The 20,810-nt window shown below is 49.7% G+C and overlaps 1 protein-coding gene across 9 annotated transcripts in view; it reads left to right on the top strand.

Moving 5' to 3' along the window:
• The window catches only part of FHAD1 (forkhead associated phosphopeptide binding domain 1), a 165,862-nt gene that overhangs the window by 127,752 nt on the left and 17,300 nt on the right, over window positions 1-20,810 (top strand). For all 9 annotated transcript variants that reach the window (XR_009730015.1, XM_061383194.1, XM_061383196.1 and 6 more), the window contains 9 exons: window positions 698-805; window positions 5,384-5,557; window positions 7,443-7,668; window positions 9,707-9,791; window positions 12,440-12,546; window positions 14,257-14,416; window positions 15,812-15,944; window positions 19,584-19,713; window positions 20,385-20,509. Coding sequence is in view for 8 of the 9 variants with exons in the window: in XM_061383194.1 (XP_061239178.1) it covers window positions 698-805; window positions 5,384-5,557; window positions 7,443-7,668; window positions 9,707-9,791; window positions 12,440-12,546; window positions 14,257-14,416; window positions 15,812-15,944; window positions 19,584-19,713; window positions 20,385-20,509 (1,248 nt within the window). In the remaining variant the exon portion in view is untranslated. The remainder of the gene's footprint in view (window positions 1-697; window positions 806-5,383; window positions 5,558-7,442; window positions 7,669-9,706; window positions 9,792-12,439; window positions 12,547-14,256; window positions 14,417-15,811; window positions 15,945-19,583; window positions 19,714-20,384; window positions 20,510-20,810) is intronic.

Genomic DNA, 20,810 nt, shown 5'->3' with positions numbered 1-20,810 from the left:
TATTTATTTCATTAAAATGTTCTCGTGGACATTATATTTATGTGGGAGGCATCACTCCAAGAGTTTCAACAGCTGCAAATAGTTTCTTGACCCCACTCTGGCTGTGTCCCTCCTGGGGCTTGTGTAGGTGAGGCTGGGTTCCAATCCCCTCCCCATCTCAGGATCTATGGGGTAAATGTTCTCTGCAGCAAACTATCCTGGACTTCGGTTTTTAGACCCAAGCCTTCGTAGGTTGGAGAGAGACCACCAGTGTCCTTTGAAGCCACAGACCTCAGGCCTACTGGGACAGGAGGCATCCCCCCACCCCCACCCCTGCCCTTGGCCTCACTTGCCCCACCTCCCAGAAGCCAGGTACCAACAAAGGACCACACTGGTGCCACCGTCTGTCCGTTTAGTAGTTCAGTCAGTGGCTCAGAATCAAACGCCTTGACCTGAGCACTCACCAGCCTGTCACTTCCTGCACACCAGCCCAGAAACCCTGAATGACGAATAACTCTCACTTGAGGACATAACTAACCACGACTTGACTTCCGGTTCTCATGTCTCTCTCTCCAACGGGCATCGTCTTCCTTGAGCTCTAGCTCCCCAGCCCTGACTCACTGGTGTCAACTATTACTAATGCTAGCTTTCCCCTTGGGTGTCACTTCCCTTCCTTTCTCATGCACACACCCTCATAACGCTTGTTGTTGACTTCCAGATTTCCGAGAGCAGCATCGCCTATGAGAAAAACAAAGCAAAGGAGGCCATAGAGAAGGAAAAGAAAAAGGTCCAAGATCTGGAGAACCGTATAACCAAGCAGAAGGAGGTATGCCTCTCTAAGAGGAAAGAGGAGCCAGCATGACTGAGTGCCGGGCTCCGGGGGCAGGCGGTCTGGTTCAAATCCCACCCCTGCCACCATCTGGCTGTGGGACATTAGACAACAGTTAGCACCTCCGTGCCTTGCTTTGCCCACTTATGAGATACAGATGATCCAATAGATCACCCTTGTGAAGCTGGGAGACTTGATGTCTAACACACACAGAGACAAGTGTGTCCAACACACACCTGACACACTCAGTGAATGCTGTGTGTGTTGGCTGCTTTTATTATTATTACGAAGTGGAGAGGCAGAGTCTGAACCCAGGACCATCTGCCACCGGGACCCCCTCATCCTCACCGCTCCTCTGTCTGTCCTTAAGCTCGCTGTGGGTTCAGCTGCCTGGAGTCAATGTCCGACCGCCTTGGTGCTCTTTCTCCACCAGAACCTGTCACCTTCGCTATCAGCACCTTCATCATCAAACCACGTTTACGATTCTCACTGGGAGTAGGAGACACGGCTGAAGTTTGTTATCCAGGACCTTGTCTCAGGCATCTCCAAGCTGGAGGACTGAATTCCACCCTCCTGGGTCCCAGCAGTACAAAGGGCGTACACACACACATACACACACACACACACACACACAGATACAGGTCAGTGTCTCAAAAGTCACGGCAAGTGATAAACGGACAACCTGACAACAATGAGTTAGATTCAAATACAGGCAAATACAATTTCAAAGGATTGTCAAGACCAGATGGGACCAAACAAGTCTTTATGTCTATTCACATCAGTCTTGGATCATTTTCTTTGAAGAACGTTTCCCTAACATTAATACACATAGAATCACTGTGGAGGGGGTGGTAATTTTAAATGCCCAATCCCTGGACTTTAGCCCCAGAGATTCTGATTCACTCTCTATAGAGTGGACTCAGGAATCTGTACTTTTAAAGCAGTCCAAGGGGTGCTGGTGCTCTTGGAACGACCCTGCTCAAGGTGCCAGTAAACCATGTCTGGATTACCTATCCGTAAGGGCTTCCCAGGCAGCATAGTGGCAGAGAATCTGCCTGCAATGCAAGAGACAAAGGTTCAATCCCTGGGTTGGGAAGAGCCCCTGGAAGAGGGCACAGCAACCCATTCCAGTATTCTTGCCTGGAAAATCCCATGGACAGAGGAGATAGGGCTATAGTCCATGGGGTCGCAAAGAGTTGGACACAACTGAGCACGCGTGTGCACACATGCACACCCTAGCACCACTTTAAGAGGGGCCTTGACCAACTGGAGCGTGTCTAGAGGATGAGCTGGGTGAAATGATGTGAGAGTTGTCAGCTCTGGGCTGATGCACATGTGCAGGACTCCTTGTGGGCAGGTGGACGCTGCCCAAGAGGGAGCCCAGGAGGGGCCATCTCTCCATGCAGCCTTGTTTCCCCAATGATTCACATGCCTCCTCCATAAAATACTTCAGTTAGGGGTAGCAGAAAAGGAGGAATTAGAATTTTAAAGTAGATTATTTGAGGCAGAAAATGGATTAGGAATGAGATTAATGCAAACAAAAAAGTGTATCACAAAATCAGTGAATGGGTCACAGTTTTTATTAGCCCAGTGAAAATGAACACCCAGTGGCTGTGTAGCTCACTAGACAAAATGGACCAAGTGCTCCTGGAAATTAGACCATTCTGGGTACTCAACCCAGAGAACATCTGTCCTCAGGATCATGACAGAGGAGACTAATGCAATCAACAGTGTCGTCAACAGCAGCCTTAGAGAAAACAGCAGTAACACCGGAGGGAAGATCTTGTGACAACCCTGCAGGCAGGCTGATGGCATCACATCAGGTGCTGAGAAGTGGGACTCAACCCCAGGGACTCCCCACGCACCAGGATAGACCAAGGAAGTTCAAGGTCTAAGACCCAGTCAGACATAGGGAGGCTTATTTGCATGCCGTTTTATTAGCACACACAGGAGAGCATTTGAAAAACTGATTTCATCTCTACGGGTGAAAACAGGATTTATATGAGAGAAAGAGGAGAGAGGGGAGAAAAATAAATTCAGACCTGCTGGAACCCTGGACTTGAGTAAGCTGCTGAGTAGCTGGCAAGGAGCAAAGATGCCAGGCAGCGTGTTCTGCCCTGAGGCAACCTCATGGCCCATCAGATAAACCATCTCAGTTCTCTGTGGATTCCTCGGGACGGCTGGAGTACTTCTGCTGTGTGCTGTGCCTGCCGCTGACCCCCAGGGAGCGCCTCCTCAGGCCAGGTCCGCACACTGCACTGGGACTTCTCAACAGTAATGACCACATCACGACCCCAAATAAGAACAGACAGAGTTCAGTGGTGGTACGGAGAGAATGAAGCTTCTCCCAGGCGAGGCTCACAGGCATCACATGATGAGAACCATGCTCTGTTTTGTTTCAAAAAAAAAAAATCAGTTTCATTTCCTAGTTATAAAAGGAGCACCTGGGATCTCCCCGGCGGTCCAGTGGTTAAGACTCCACGCTTCCAATGCAGGGTGTGTGGGTTCAATCCCTGGTGGAGGAACTAAGATCCCACATATCATGTGGCCACGCCAAAAAATTAAGAATAAATTTTAAAAAATAAAAGGAGTAACTGCTCTAGAAATTTTTAGAAGTATGGAAAAAATCATTCATGAGTCCACCGAGCAGAGTTACCAGTAATGAAATTATTTTATTTTTTCTTTTGGCCATGTTATGCAGTGTGTGGGATGATAGTTCCCTGACCAGGAATTGAACCCACACTCCCTGTATTGAAAGCACAGATTCCTAACTGCTGGACCAAAGAAGTCCACTAATGACATTTTGATGTGATTCCTTCCAGACCAGCTTTATGATGATCACTATGACAGACATGGACAAACATTGATTTGTTACAAAGTTATTTACACTGTTACACTGTGCATGCTGCGTTTTGACTTAATACATTACAAGTATGTCCACAGATCATTGAACTTTCTTCTGCAACACGCCAGTAAAGGATGACCTGGGTTTGCACTGTGTTGGGTGAACCTTGATTCATTTACCCTTGGGCACGGGGGTGTCTCTCTTTTCAGTGGAGTGAAAAATGCTTGTCTGAGCAGCTCTGTGTCAGGGGCTTTGTGTACGTGTGGGGTTATGTCCTTAGGATACATCTCCAAAAGTGGAATCAGTGGGTCATAGGATATGAACATTTTTAGGCTCGTGAAACAGGTTCCCAAGTGACACTCTCAGAAAGGTCATACCGGTTTTCACTGCCTCCGACAGAGTCTGGGAATGCCTAGCACTGCACCTCGAGAATATGTTTTGTGCTGTGCTGTGCTTAGTCATTCAGTCGTTTCTGACTGTTTTCCACCCTATGGACTGTAGCCTGCCAGGCTCCTCTGTCCACGGAGATTCTCCGGGCAAGAATACTGGAGTAGGTTGCCATGTCCTCCTCTAGGGGATCTGTGCAACTAAGGGATCGAACCCAGGTCTCCCGCATTGCAGGCCGATTCTGTACCATCTGAGCCACTAGGGAAGCCTGAATACATTTCAGGTAGGATTAAATAATGTTCATGAATAGGTTACATACAGTATGATTCCGACTATGTGACACTCCAGAAAAGGCGAAACTAGGGCAATAATAAAAAGATCAGGGATTGGTAAGGGGTGGGAAGATGATGAATAGATGGAGTGCGTAGGGTTTTTAGGACAGGGAAACTATTCTGTGTGATTCCATAATGGTGGATACATGTTATCATACATTTGTCCAAATCCATAGAGTGTATACCACAGAGTTGAACCCTAATGTAAACTATGAGCTTTAGGCGCTAATGATGGGTCAATGTAGGTTCATCAGTTATCACAAATGTGATGATCTGATGAGGGATGTTGATGGTAGGAGAGGCTGTGCCTGTGGCGGGGGTGGGAATTAAAGGAAAACTTTCTAATTTTTCTGCTCAGTTTTACTGTGAACCTAAAACTGCCCTAAAAAGTCAAGTCAAATAAGTAGATGAAGTCCATCCAGCCCCAGCACAGTGCCTGTCACAAAGCCCACTTTCTGCACTATTTGGGGAGGGACTCAAGAAAGAGAGTAGAATTTTGACAAAAATGAGAAGAATGGGTCCGAGGAGAAGGTAGAAGATGTTGGGGACATGGCGACTGGAGTCTAACCATCCCAGGGTTCCCAGGGGAGGTCATCTCAGGGCCTAAGTCACGGAGTAAGTTGGAGGAATGTCCTGAACACAGATCCTATGACTCGAGGGTGAAGAACTCGGAACGTTTATCCTGGAAGACAGATTTAGGGAGAGACATGACAGCCTTCTCAAATATTTAAAGGGCTGTCTCGTACGAGAGAAATAAAACTTGTTCAATGAGCTCCAAGTAACAGAACTGAGCTCAGGGGCCAGAAATCTCAAGGAGATAGATCTCAGCTGAATTTGAGTTCTGCAATAATTGGAACTTTCCAGAGAAAGCATGGACTTTGGACTTTAAAAGGATCAACAGAACAATAACAGAACAGAGGTCCCCTCCTCTCTGAAAACAGGGGAAGGGGGAGGCTGGGGTAAATATTTACACCTGAATTTCTGTTCATTTGATGTTTGCTGTTTGTCTAGGAAATGGATTTAAAAATGCAAAAAGAAGACATTTTAAATAATAAATTAAATGATGCACTGGCCATGCTAGAAAAGGCTCAGAAAACAAAGATGGCTGAAAGTCTGAAAGCAGAGAACCTCACCATGAAATTAAATGAAACATTAGCTGAACTGGAAACTGCCAAGACGAAAATGGTAAGTCAGTGCCTTCCAGGGAAGGCAGAATTCTCCCTTCGACGCAAGATCACGATGCCGTGTGTGGTTTAGACCAGGGGTTCTCAGCCTCCGTACTGTTGATGTTCTGGGTGGGTGACTCTCATGGGGAGTTGGGGGGCTGTCCTGTGCATTTTAGGATGCGAAGCAGCACCCACTGAGCTCCACCCAGAAGATGCCAGTGGCACCCTACCCCAGGTGTGACCACCAGAACTGTCTTCTGACTTTGCCACATCTCCCCGGTAGGGGGGGAGGAGGAGGGGAATCACCCCCTGTTGAGAGGCATTAATTTAGTATGAAAGGTAGACAGAAGCTATAACACCCTCTCTCCAGGGCCTTCTGAGATGATGTAATTCAGGCTACTCCCAGGATCATACAGAGCAGCCCTGGAGTTTAGGGGCCAGTGATGATTCCATAGAATTTAAGATAGCCTTTTTCAATTTTAGCTTGACCTTCAAGGCCCTTCATCATCAGGGCTCAATATTGCAATGACCTGTCATTCATACATTTAACCGGCAGGTCCGTGGACAAGGACATAATAAGGACTGACCTGGCAGAGGGAAGTAGAGAGGGACTGGGCTTGGAGACAGCAGCTCAGGGGTGTGGCATGTGGTGGCCATTCCCAAGGTCCTGAATCACAGGACCTGGACATTCGGGGTAGCAGAGGAGTGGAGAAAAGGAGTTGCTATGGAGGGAGTTACCAGAGAAATGGCAGGACTTGCTAACTGATTGACAGTTAGCTCCTGAGGAGAGGGAGTCCCGAGGAGAGGGAGGAGCCAAGGAGGCAGGCGAGCTTCCAGCCAGGGCACCATGGAGGGGGGCGGTGATGGCACATGGGGTTGCTGGAAAGATAGAGGTTGGGCTGGGGGATGGGGGCAGGTCTCTTGTGGGAGAGGGACTGTCTCCTGGAGAAGATAAAGCATTCAGACTGAACCGAGGGTAGGGGTATCAAAGTTCAAAAGTTGCCCAAACTTTTAGTGACACATTAGATTTGGGGCAGGAAGTGAGACATGAAGACTAAAGTTGGAAGAGAGCCTCGGTGGAGTGATGGTTGAAGGAGGGGGCGTGTGTGAGCATCTGGGGCAGAAAATGTCTGCATCCGGAGGAGAAGAGAGGCCCATCGTGTTAACAAGGAATGGAGAGCGAGAAGGATGACATCATCCCGAGAGCGGGAGAATGACATCATCCAGGTGGCAGGAGACCTCATCCTGAGAGCAGAGGAAGGGGTGGGGGGAGTGGGAGGGGAGCAAGGATGAGGCACTGAGACTCAGGTGTACGGAGTGGCTGCAAGAGGGGAGGGTAGTCATGGGAAGGGGTGTGACTCACCATCAGGAGGCCACTGGTAACTTTTGTTTTTAAGAAATACAAATTTATTCACTTTTTCTTATAAAGTTGTTCACTCATTAACTCAGCCAGTACTTATTGAGCATCTGGGTCTAGATGCTGTGTCAGGGATCTGGGCTCTGATGCTGTGGGCATATCGGTAAATAAGAAAAGGTAAGTTTCTGTCCTCGTGGAGTTTCCATTCTAGTGGGAGCAAGAAATAAAGACATGAGATGGTTCACATGGTAATAAGTGCCTCGGGGAAAATAAAACAGGATGATGTCTTCTTTAGATAGGCAGTCCAGGAGGACTTCTCAGAGGAGGTGACATTGGAGCTGCAGCCCAGCACAGCTGGGAATTTTTTCACATGGAATCAGCCTTGTGAAGAGCTGGGGGAAGAGTGTATGGGCAGAGGGAACAGCACGTGCAAAGGTCCTGGGGCAGGCAGAGCTCAGTGCCAGTGGGTGCAGAGGGGCCGTGTCGTTCCTGTTCTCGTCGTCTTACCCAGCTCCCAAGGTCACATGAACCATGTCTGTTTCCCCAGATCATGATGGAGGAGCGGATGCAGCTGCAACAGCACAGAGTAATGGCCCTCCAAGAGGAGCAGGAATCACAGAAGCACGAATTTGAAAAACAAATCATGGAATACAAGGAACAAATCAAGCAGCACTCCCAGACGATCGTGAGCCTTGAGGAAAGACTCCAGAAAGTGACCGAACACCACAGAAAGATAGAAGGAGAGATCGCCACGCTGAAGGACAATGACCCAGGTCAGTCCAAAGAGACGCCGAGGGAACCTTAGCGTTCAGGGTGGGTCCTGATGACCGTGTGGGTCCCTCCAGGCTGATGGACAAGAAGAAGTCTGCGTCTCATTTAAAAAGCCCCTCTATTTCTGGAGGCCCCTGTCCTTGTTGCACTGCAAGGTTAGGTGCCCTCCAGGCCCAGGTTCAGCAGAAGTAACACGATGAACAGAGACAGGCTTTGTGCCGAGCCAGTCAGCCAGGGAGCAGCACAGGCTGCTGGGGCTGTGAGTGGTGTCAGAACACACGATGGGAATCGTCCTTTCCCCATGGAAGCATCCCGGGCAGGGGCCTTTCAAAGGCATCTCTCTGCCATCAGCAATTTGCGGCTCTGTCTAATGCTTTTTCACAACCAGCTGGGGTTTATCTCTTTTTTTAAAAAAAAAAAAAAAAAAGCCTGAAGAAAGAACTCAGAGTTGTGAGCACTTATTTGCCCTGAATGACCAAGGGTGACAGATAAAACTAAAGACAGTGAGCTCTTGGAGAAGAGTTCTGGCAGTAGGGGCCTCGGCCTAGGGTTTCTCATCCTGAGCGTTGATATTGCCACGTGGGCTAAATCAGCTTCCCCGGTGGCTCAGCAGTAAGGAATCTGCCTGCCAATACAGGAGATGTGGGTTCAGTGCCTGAATCGGGAAGATCCCCTGCAGAAGGACCTGGCAACCCACTCCAGTATTCTTGCCTGGGAAATCCCATGGACAGAGGAGCCTGGAGGGCTACAGTCCATGGGGTCGCAAAGAGCGGGACACAACTGAGTAACTGAGCAGGCACATGGAATGCAGCGCTCTTTTTTGGGACTTTCCTATGTACTTAGGGTGTTGAGCAGTGTCCCTGGCCTCTACCCACTGCATGCCCGCCCCCCACTCCAGTGTGACAGCCAAAAATGTCTCCAGACATGGCTAAACGTCCCCCTAGGGGTAAACTCACTCCTGGTTGAGAACCGTGGTCTTAGTCTCAAGCCAGCCGGACAGGCTGTCAGGACTCACCTCATGGATACATTCATTCAGCACGCTTAGCTGAGCAGCTCTTGTGTCCTGAGCTCATTCTAGACACTGGGAGTTCAGCTGTGGACCACCAGGCGGCATCCCTACAGTTTGCCAGGTCACTGCCCTGACGGGACGCGGCATGAACAGGGCACCACGGCAAGAGCAGGCTGGGACTTGGTTCCCAGCCCAGGCCCAGCGCAGAGGGAGGGTGTTCCAGCTCAGGGCACCACGGCAAGAGCAGGCTGGGACTCGGTTCCCAGCCCAGGCCCAGCGCAGAGGGAGGGTGTTCCAGCTGGGACACTTCTTTTGTCACCCCAGACTTAGATCCGTGCCTGCCGTCAAGCAGATGTTCCATAAGCATCTGTTGAACAAATAAACGAGCGAGTGAACTGAGGATGGGGGCAGAGGCGGAAACTGGAAGGCAGTGGGCTGAGGAGTAACTGGGGGGTGAGCACAGGACGAGACTCTTATCTGAGTGGAGAGCAGGAAATGGGGCAGGAGGTGTGACCCAGGGAGGGGTTAAGGCTCTACCTCTCACCCCTTAACAGAGTGGTTACCAGCAATGCTGTGCTCACTTCCGCAGCTGTCAGTGGTATCAATGGGTGTTAATCGCTTCAGTTGTGTCTGACTGTTTATGACTCTATGGCTTGTAGCCCACCAAGCTCCTCTGTCCATGGGATTTCCCAGGCAAGCATACTGGAGTGGGTTGCCATTTCCTCCTCCAGGGGATCTTCCCGACCCAGGGATCAAACCCATGTCTCCTGCGTTGGCAGGCGGATTCTTTACCACTGAGCTACCTGGGAAGCACCACCACCTCAGAGAGTAGCTGGAAAGATGTCACAAGCTCATGCATGGGGGAAGGGCAGCCTGTGACACAGAACACATGGTGTTTCACATTAGGTGGAGAGGGCTGGGGGTGGAGGGAAGGATTGTCAGTTGAGGTTTGCTCTGTTGATAAGCAAAGGGGAAGGAAAATATCTCTTGCCTGAGGACTGTGATGACGCTCATGTGTCCCTCTGATTCAGCCCAGGAGGAGGACGCACAGCCGGACCCTGCAGCAGCACCTCTAGGGGAGAGCAGCTCCAAAGATGCAATGTGCGACCACCTGATGTGAGTACTGGATGGGACTCCTGCTTCTGGTCACACTGTCAGAATCTGACAAGAGTTGAGTCTGTGCAGTCCTTGCTGCTGGTTGAGTTTCTCAGTCCCTTTAGTAAGTCACACTGGTGTCATGGAAAGATCTGGGTAGATCTAAGTTCAAATCCTAAACTCAACACTCTCCAGGTATGTAGCCCCGGGCAGGTCATGTCCCCTCCTGTGCCTCAGCACCCCCGGCTTGTGAGATAAGGAAGCACATGAATGCCAGCTAATGTTACTACTTAGCTATTTTCCCCAAAGACCTACCTGAGGCAAGCCCATTTTGGGGTTTCAAAACAGTGGAAGCCGTTTGGTGGAGTGGGGGCCCAGAGAGGGTTAAGAGGTTAGACTAAATGACCTTGAAGACCCCTCCCAACCCAAAGGTCCATATCTGGAGCCTCAAAGAAGTGAAGTGATATTACTCAGTTGTGTCCGACTCTGTGTGACCCCACGGACTGCAACCCACCAGGCTCCTCTGTCCATAGAATTCTCCAAGCAATACTGGAGTGGGTAGCCATTCCCTTCTCCAGGAGATCTTCCCAACCCTCAAAGAGCTGACAATTTCCAGAGAAACAAAACCCATGGATGGGAAAGATCCTGAAAGACACTGCCAAGCATCATACAAAGCAGAAGGTGGTAACATGATGCAGAGAAAGGATTCAGAAAGTTTCTCAAAGAAGGCAAGCCACCAGCCTGAGCCCTGCCCCATATACCAATTACCAAAGTCTCATGTCACACAGGTTTTACCCCAAGAAGGCAATGACAGACAGACTCTCAATCTCCATGTTCTGAAAAGTTTGTCTCCTCCTGTAAAGTTCATGTCTCCTCCTAAACTCTGTAAAGAAAACAGTAGCCATGACCTGGAAAAGAATCAGCATCAAGTTGTTCTCTGGTTCACTTCCTTAATGATGGACACACTCGACACAAAGTCTCATCCTCAAGTTGGAAAAGTCACAGCCAAAGAGATTAGATAGACAGACAGACATGTATGTGTATGTGTGTGATCCATTCCAGTGATCACCAATCTTTTTTTTCAATTTTCACATGCAGCCTGCAAGTATTTTGCTTTATTCCATAATAAACACAGACACCACCTTCAAAGGTCTATATAAGAGGAGGCTGTAGTTCAAAAGACTGTGAATACAAATGAAGTGACACTAATACCTGCCCAGAGACTCAGTCATGTCCGACTCTTTGTGACCCCGTGAACTATAGTCCATGGAATTCTCCAGGCCAGAATACCGGAGTGGGTAGCCATTCCCTTCTCCAGGGGATTTTCCCAACCCAGGGATCAAACCCAGGTCTCCCACATTGCAGGTGGATTCATTACCAGCTGAGCCACAAGGGAAGCCCAAGAATACTGGAGTACATAGCCTATCCCTTCTCCAGCAGATCTTCCCAACCCAGGAATCGAACCTGGGTCTCCTGCATTGCAGGCAGATCCAACCAGTCCATCCTAAAGGAAATCAGTCCTGAATATTCATTGGAAGGACTGATGCTGAAGCTGAAGCTCCAATACTTTGGCCACCAGATGTGAATAACTGACTCATTAGAAAAGACCTTGTGCTGGGAAAGATTGAAGGCAGGAGGAGAAAGGGCTGACAGAGGATGAGATGGTTGGATGGCATCACCAATTCGATGGACATGAGTTTGAGTAAACTCCGGGAGTTGGTGATGGACAGGGAAGCCTGGCGTGCTGCAGTCCATGGGGTCGCAAAGAGTCAGACATGACTGAGCAACGGAACTGAACTTAACTGAGAGACTCAATCTCTAAACCCCCTTTGCAGTGTTTCCTCTTGCCCCAACACACACATGCACATACACACACATGCATGCACACACACACCACACACACACACACACAATATGCTTCTCTCAGGGCTGGGGTGTCTCATACATGCTCATAAGGCCCTCAAGGTCCCTCTCCCACCATCACCTTGGGCCCCTCCCATGAAACATCACCTCCCAGTCAGCCACCCTGATCATTTTGATCCCAAAGACACACTCTCTGGGGTGTGGGACCAAGGACCTGCCCTCATCCACCTCTCTGTGTCCCCCGCTTAGTTCTCTGGGCCCCCGGAGCCCCTACATCCCCAAAGGGTCACTTGAAGACCACCCACTCATGTGGTCCCTCTTCTCTCCATCAGGAATTAAAAGAAGCTGGTGAAAGCACAGAAGCCATACTGTCCTCTTCTCTTTCTTTTTCCTCATCCTCGAAGAATCCCTGAACCCACACACACAAAAATAGCCTCCCCTCTTCTTTGCGCCAAAGATCGAAAGTCCATGAGAGCATTGGTTCCTGCTGACAGACGGTTGAGCAGGAAGAGGTGTCCTTTTGATATTAGTTGTATTTCAGCCTCAGAGCAAACCCAGCCAGGATCCTTTGTTCTGTCTCCAAGTGTTTCTTTATAACGAAGGCGCATCAAAACGGATTCTTGTTGTGAGAACTTTTCAAGAGTGTGCTTATCACCCTTGCTGGGGGTGGCATCATCCCCAGATTGGACCATCACTGATGGAGGATCACATTGCCTTTGTACTTTTCCCCTTCCAGGCACTGGAGCATCACCACAGAGATGGAGCTGAACTGACTTGGTCTGTTTTTTTATGTGTGTGAATTTCAGAGAGGATTTATTGACTGCTCAGAAGGAGATCCTGTCTCAGCAGGAGATCATCATGAGGTTAAGGAAGAACCTGACTGAAGCTCATAACCGAATGTCAGACCTGAGAGGTTTGTACAATTGCCTGTGTTTCTCAATTTCCCAACCCACTTTGAGAAAGGAAAGAAATGGGTCTTTGGGGTTGGAAGGCCGGGCATTTAAACCCTGCCTGGACCTGCTGTCCTGGGCCATCACAGCACTTGTAACTCAGGATCAGCAAAAGCTGCGGGTACTGAACTGATTCCATTTGATACGGGATCACAGGGAGCATTCTCACATGGCTCCACACCTCTGAGTAGAAATGCAGCTTTCTTTTTCGGGGAGAATCTCTGTTGACCACAGAGGATTTGTCTGTAGGAGCAAAGGCTTGGAGGTCATCCATGGGCCCCCTCACTTGGCAGGCCAGCCAGCACAAGTCCTAGCGCCCACCAGCTTATGGACCTAGAGTAAGTGTACCCTAGGTCTCTCCTGCCTCTGATGCAAAAACACTCGCCACACATCTGCCTGTTGGGCCTCCTCCTGTCCCTCACATCGACATCAGGACCGACCTAGAGTAGGGGCAAGATAGCTCTGAGGTCTGTTCTCTTCCGGATGGGCACAAGTCTGGCTGAATATTCCTACTTGGCTCCTCTTCTCCACAGACTTATTTCTGCCTCCCTTCTTCTTGCTTGTTAGAGCTGCCTCTTCTTTCCCATCCCTAACTTCCATTTAGCCAAAGGGCAGGAGTCGGGAGGTATAATTAGGTTTAGGAGGGGGTGGAGAGAGGGTGAAGACTATTCCTTTTATCTGGTCCATCTCAAGCCCTGTGTATCCCAGACCTTCAGTTGTGTTTATTCCCTGTGTCTGGACCAATTGATGTCCCCAGGACTTTTATAGCAGGATTTTTCAAAGAGGGATTTCCCCCTTCCAAGATATGAGAGCTTGCGGCAGAAAGGCTAGAATCGGGAGGCATTGGACCCAGTTCTGGATCTGCTATTTATTAGATGGGTGACTTTAGACAAGTCCCTTGACCTCTGTGAACCTTGGTTTCTGCACCTGTGATGTGGGGTTGTTACTAGGAATTGCCTTGTAGGGTTGCTATGAAGATCCAAGACAACGTAGGGGTCTTAGTTTGGATTTTCCCAGAAGCAGACCCCGAGACCAGAATTCCACTGCAGGTGGTTTATTTGAGAGATGATCCAAGGGAAAACAGCAATGGAAGGGAAGTGAGACAGGGAAGGGAAGAAAGCAGATAAAGAATTGCCATGCTGTCTGTCATCAGGCACAGTGGGGGACAGAGCTTAATTCTGCCAGGGAGGGGGTGATGCTGGGGAGCAATGTGGTCACAGCCCTCTGAGTGCCACCTTGACGGGGAGGGGGCTGGGCTGTGTGCTCCAGCCTGTCTCCACTGGGCCTCAGTTGGAGGCTGTTGCCTCTGGCAGACACATGAGCAGAGCTGTCTCCAGAGGGCTCAGAAGCCTCAGGCAAACAGATGCAGAAGCAGGCTGCTGAAGGTGCCCTAAAATGCCACAGGCACACAGGCCCTGACAGCTGGGGCCAGGCGGGCACCACACAGGCTGCCTCGTGGCGCCGGCGCTCATCGAAAGGTGATGCTGGTGGGCGGTTTCGTTGGTTTTTTCTTTTTTTTGCAAGAAGACTTCCTGGCCGTTACTGAAGCCCCCTGAGAATTCCTGGAGGGTGAACCGCCTCATGGTTCTTGGAGGCCTGGCAGATCTGCTATGGCCCTCCAGGAAACCCAAGGCAGGAGACCCCACTGCCAACAGCTTGCATGTATCCCCCAGGGGAACTGAACGAGAAGCAGAAGATAGAACTGGAGCGGAACGTGGCACTGGTCCAGCAACAAAGCAGTGAGCTAAGCGTGCTCAAGGACAAGATGGTGCAGATGACCGGCCTGGTGGAGAAGAAGGACAAGGAGCTGGAGGTCCTCAAGCAGGCTCTCAGGTGGGTGGGAAGGCCTGCACAGCAGGTGTGGGGAGCCCAGGCATACCCAAGTACCCAGGGAGCCTGACATAGAGAGAGGAAGGGCTCAGTCAATGATGGTTAAAGAGTTGAATGAATGAGTAGATGAATGAGTGAATGACATATGTTTCATTGCTTCACAACCTCATCATTTAGAACTTTGCTCAGTTCTGAGCCTTCAGAGATTCCTGCCCAATATTTCAGATAAGTCTCAGTTTAAATGCGGCTTCCTCCAGGAAATCCTCCTTTACTCACCCTCACCAAACATAGCCAAGGGCTCCTGCTCTGCCCAGGATCCCTCAGTCCCTGCATGTCACCTGATCTAACACTTCTCACACAGCCAGGCTGCTCCCACCTGTTGAATTGTCTGCCTTCCCCATGAGGACCCCTTGTAGACCTTGCCTGCTACTGACTCCCCACCATTCACACAACGCCTGGCATGTAAAGGAACTTGATAAATGCTGACTGAACAAAAGTGTAAACTGGATGTCAGCTTAAACTAAATATATTGTTGTTCTACGAGTTTGTCTATGAAACATATGTGAGTTTGCATTTTCATCCATAGTTTATCCATATTTTGATATAAGATTAATGTTTTCTCCAAGAAAGTTTGAATAAAATTGATGTCTCATGTGTAACCCGTAGCTTCATTTGCTTAATGGTTCATGGCCAAAGTGGATTCACACTGTGGTTAAAAGTACAGGCTCCAGGCCCAGGCTGCCTGGATTCAAAGCCAGGTGCCTTCACCTATAAGCTCCATGACCACAGGGAAATTGCCGTGTCTCTTTCCTGGTGTAAAATGGGGCAAGGAGAGTCCCTAGCTCATGGGACTATTATGAGAAATAGAAGGGTTGACAGATACCAGGTGTTAGAAATAGCAGACAGGCACTAAGTGAAGTTGCTCAGTCGTGTCCGACTCTTTGCAACCCCATGGACTGTAGCCCACCAGGCTCCTCGGTCCATGGAATTCTCCAGGCAAGAATACTGGAGTGGGTTGCCATTTCCTTCTCCAGGGGGTCTTCCCGACCCAGGGATCGAACCCGGGTCTCCTGCATTGTAGGCAGACGCTTTACCATCTGAGCTACCAGGGAAGCCCAGACAGGCACTAAATGCCCCCATAAATGCCACAGCAGGTATCCTGCAGACCCAGTGCAGGAGGCAAGAATGGAGAGGTGCCTGCCTCCCTGGTCACTAACCAACAAGCTCAATTATCTGGAAACCCTCAGGCAGGAGCTTGAAGGCTCTAAGACTTCGGCTCCCTGTAAACATGGAGTCCCTTTCCCACTTCTGCTTGTGAGTACAAAGGTAATTTGTGGTTCCCAAACCTTGTGCAGCCAGCCACCCTCCTGCTCAGTGACTCATCTTCTCTGCCCCCAGGGCCTCCCAAGAGAAACAAAAACTCCAGCTGCACAAGGAGAAGGAACAGAAGCCCAGAAACACAACCAAGATGTGTGACATTTCAGTGCAGATAGAACCAGTCCACACTGATATTTTCTTGAGCAGCCAAGAGGTGAGTACCTGCCCCATCCCCGGGGGCATCTAGAAAGATAAGCTAAGAAAGAGCCTGATGGAGGCTTTCTTTGCTTTTGAAAACATCTTCATTCTAAGTTCCAAAAGCATGACTTGCTTATGTGAAATGTATAAAGTTATCATCAGCTGGGCACAGGTACCATCAGCCCTCTTCCTCACAGAAACCACCACACGCTCATACAGTCAGCGGTTGAAATTCAGGCTTGGAACCCGTCTGCCTGTGTTCCGATCCTGCTCCTCCACTCAGAAACCCTGCAACCTGGTACCAATTCCCTCGTCTGGAAAGTGGGCATAATGCCAGCCACCCCATCATGGGATTCTTGAGAAACAAATTTAACTTACACACACAAACATGTATAAGCTTACATATACATATATTTATTTGATAGACTTTTTTTTCAAAATATAGTCTCAAACCATATTTATTCTGCAACATTTCTTTTTTCCCACATAATACTATTTCATGGGCATATTTTCAAGTAAATGTACGTGAAGATCTTCCTCATGCTTTTGTTTGTCCCAAGTTGGAAATTGTATTTTTGAGGCAAACATACCAAATGATTTGGAAATTTTCATCCCCAAGGCCCAGCGTGTGGGCTGGTTCGACAGTGGTGGGCACATGGGGCGGCACCCATCCTCTGCTGTCAGATGGGGATGCCCACCCCCCCACCCTAAGGCAGCAGCTGCTGCCCCTGTCACAAGTCTGACAGCTGTGACTCCTTGGCCCTGTGCTAGGGACTCGCAGGGCCATTTCCATTGAATTCCATCACATCCCTTTTATCCAGCCAGTCGCCTGTTGATGGATATTTGTTTCTGCTTCCACACATTGCTGTAGTTAATATCCTTGTGAAAGTGAAAGCGTTAGTCACTCAGTCGTGTCCAACTCTTCGCGACTCCATGAACTGTAGCCCACCAGGCTCCTCTGTTCATGGAATTCTCCAGGCAAGAATACTGAAGTGGGTTGCCATGCCCTCCTCCAGGGGATCTTCCAGACCCAGGGATCACACCCAGGTCTCCTGCATTGCAGGCAGATTCTTTACTGTCTGAGCCACCAGGGAAGCCCTAAGTATGTAGAACAGATTCCTAGGTGTGATTCTGAGATGTCCAGGGGACATCCTAAATTAGGCCTGAAAGGGCTCAAATGCTAGGCCATTTATGCTCCGTGGCTGACTTGATGATCTCTGCCCAGAGGCCTTGGCACGCCTGGAAGTCCCAGCCAGGCAGTGCACAGGGATCACATCATCGATGGAGAACCGTGCCTTCATCCCGTGGTCCTGTACAGTGGCTCCCACCTGTCCCTGTGGTGGGTGGTCGTGCTCCCTGTGATCCGTCGTTGGCTGACTGTGGGCACGGCACTTCCTCGAGGCCCCGGGTTTCCTGGAGTCCAGGGATCTCCTTTCTCCCTTCGCTTTATGAAACTAGAGACCAGGGCGTTTCAGTAATGTGCTTTGGACTTTCTCTTGGAAACAGGGCCAAATGTGTCGGCTTGCCTGCCTGCTTCCTTAAAGATGCCTTTCCCCTGCCAAACAGCAGGGAGCCAAGGCCGCACGCAGTGTGAAGGAGAGGGCTCAGTGGCCCCGCCGGCTGGCCCTGGCTCCCGTCACCATCCAGAGACCTTTATAGCAGCAGCGTCTCCTCCTTACTACGGCAGCCCAGCCATGGGGCTGCAACCGGTTCTGCAGCTGTGAGCGCCCAAGGCCGGAAGCAGGTCTCGTTCCTGTTGAAATCCAAGCTCTTAGTGCAGAACCTGGCCTGTGTTAGTTCACACGTTCAGCAACTATTGGGCACCTGCTGTATGCCAGACTCTGTGCTGGGCACAAAGCAGGATGCTCAGGGTTCCTGGCCACAGAAGACTCCCTCTGACTCTCCTGTGTTTGCTGGGAAGGATCGTTGACCAAAGGCCCTGTCTCAGTTTCTATGATGACAAGTATTAGAGGAGGATGGGGGAGGGAGGCTGCAAGATGAAAGGAAAAAAGGCTTTTTTTCTTTCTCAAAACAGCCTTCCACACTCAGTCTACTTCCTGCTTTGTAAACCAGAGTGGGTCAGAGGGCTTAAGAGTTGTATGAGAAAGAATCTCCATCTTCTCTAAATAAACAAATTCCCAGAAGGGCCATGAGTAAGGGTCACGTCGGGCTCAGCCGAGCTCTCCAGGCAGAGGAAATGCTGTCACCGAGCCTGGCGGCTGCCCCACCCCCAAAACCAGCCACCACCTCCTCTCCACCCTCCAGCACGTGTGCACATGCACAGCATTCCTGGTGTTCACTCCCAGGGCAAACATATGCCCTCAAAGAGAGGGAAGCTGGTGTAGAAACAGCCCCGGAAGTGGACCAGCCGAGCAGGCTGAAAGCCGGCTGGAGCCAGATCAGGGTCTAGTGACGCCCTACTAAGTGCAGCCCCCTTCTCTCAGGGCTGAACCTTGGTCCCAGCAGGAACTCTGGGGCAGGCCCCTTCTGGCTCCATATTTACGGAGTCCCTACTACGCTCTGGCACAGGGCTGAGCTTTGGGAATAGCACGGCCTACATGGGAGACAAACTGTGTCCTCACAGGGCCCGTGCATGCGTGCATGCTCATTTGCATGCGTGCATGCTCAGTTGTATCCGACTCTTTTCAGCCCCATAGTCTATAGCCTGCCAGGCTCCTCTGTCCAGGGATTCTCCAGGCAAGAATACTGCAGGGGTTGCCATGCCCTCCTCCAGGGAATCTTTCCGACCCAGGGGATCGAATCCACACCTCTCACATCTCCTGCATTGGCAGGTGGGTTCTTTACCACTGGCGCCACCTGAGAAGCCCCTCCTCACAGGGTCCACATTCTGAAAAAGGAAAGAGGCGATAAACAAGGCGACGTCTAACAAAATGTCCAGCGAGGGTGAGCCCTCCAAGGAAGGATACAGCAGGACTGGGGCTGAGTAGCACAGGGGCAGGGGCTCTTTGGGACAAGGCAGTAGGGAGGCCTCTGCAGGAGGAGATGGGGAGCAGAGCCTGAATGAAATGAATGAGTGGTGGGGGCCTGGAGGGGAGAAGAGACCCCAGGGAGGACCTGCTAGGTCTCTCTAGACCAGCCAAGAGCCCATCCATGCAATTCCCCCTAGCAAATATGAGACCATCATCCTTACTACCAGCTAAGCACCGAAAAATGTCCCTCCAGGACTTACCTGGCAGTCCAGCGGTTAAGACTCCATGTGTCCACGGCAGAGGGCATGAGTTTGATCCCTGGTCAGAGAAGAGACTGGACCAAAAAAAAGAACCAAAAAGTACCCCCTTCAGGAGTGAATTTGATGTGATTGTTCAAAGATGAGAACAGAATGACAAGTGGAAACCCAAACTGAGAAGAATATTAGAGAAAAAGAAAGAAAGAAAACATGGCGAGGAAACACAGAGGGGATCTCTTATTTATAGTGATGCTAAGTCAGTAGGGAAGTTGGAAATCTTCCTAGATGTGACTTTGTATTTGAAATGAAATATTTAAACTCCTTCTCTGCTGAAGCCCCTTAACAGTATTTTCCAGGGTACTAAATGACGGGGTTTCTGCTAATCCATGAATTGTTCATGTTTCCTCAAATATAAGAGAGAGATTCCGATCCCTAATAAAGCCGCTGTCTGCACCTTTCTGGCCACAGGAGCAGTCCTTCAGTGATCTAGGGGCCAAATGCAAAGGGTCCCGACACGAGGAGGTCATTCAGCGTCAGAAAAAGGCCTTATCTGAGCTTCGTGCGCGAATTAAAGAACTTGAGAAGGCCGGCTCCTCAAGTAAGTTCCCCCCTTCCTAGTGGCCCCTTCTGTGCTGAGCCATGGGCCCCAGACCTGAGGGTTCCCTGTGGGGGCTGACCAGGATCACTGTCTTCTATTCTTATCATTTCATAAGTGAAAAGATGTAGTTTTTTTTTTAAAAGAAGAAGATGAGTTGGGGGGAGGGGGGAAGATGGGCAGACATGATCTCAAAGTCAAGAGCAGGCCTTGATACTAAATAAACAGGATTTCATGAAAAACTCATAACATTGTCCTTCTTTTTCATATTTCACTATGGCCCATTGGAAACTTTTGCATAGACTGATGGTGTTCAAGGATCAACCTTGGGGAACTTCCTAGATAAATACCCTGTTTAGAGGGAATGGGGCTCTCAAGAAACAGAGCTTGTTGCTGGGTGGAGCACTGAGCCAGGCCCCAGCAGCCTGGATTCAAGTTCCATCCTCCTACCAGTGGCCAAAGATTCACCCTCAGAGCCTCAGCCGTGTGAGGCTGCAGCCTCATATTAGCTGTGTGACCTTGGACAAGTCATTTCACCTCTCTGGGCCTCAGATTATGAGGGTTAGTACTGGCCCATGGTAAGCGTCCAGTTAACAGCAGCTGTGATTTTTTTACATCCAGCGACTTCTTCCTGAACCTTTCTTTTGAGTCTAATAAATTATTTCTTTTTTTAGATCCTAAGGACCACATGGATGAATCATTTCTAGACTTAAAGACTCTTGGGATGGAAAAAAACGTCCAGAAAATATTGGATGTAAAACCTGATTTGCCAGCTTTCTCACGAGTAGAGAGCCGAGTGGTAATTTACCTCTGCAGTGACTGACACATGGTGAGGGTGGGCCTGAGGGCAGGTCTGTCCAAGTGCCCTGGCATCACTGGTTCAGGGTCGGATCCTCCCTGTTAGCCTAGCATCTGGATCGATCAGTCAGTGCCTAGCATTACCAGTGGTCCAGTGTTTGAACAGAAAGGAGGCTTTCAAATGTACAGAGCAGGATGTATCATCACACTGATGTTGGCCAGGTCAATCTCTGGGCCCTCCTTTTCATATCATATGTTATATTCTGCAGAAAATATTCAACAAGCTATATAACATGATGCCA

This window comes from Bos javanicus, chromosome 16 (assembly GCF_032452875.1).
Source record: "Bos javanicus breed banteng chromosome 16, ARS-OSU_banteng_1.0, whole genome shotgun sequence".
Lineage (NCBI taxonomy): Eukaryota > Metazoa > Chordata > Mammalia > Artiodactyla > Bovidae > Bos > Bos javanicus.
The sequence above is the reverse complement of the archived record's forward strand: the minus strand, read 5'-3'. Positions and strand labels throughout refer to the sequence as shown.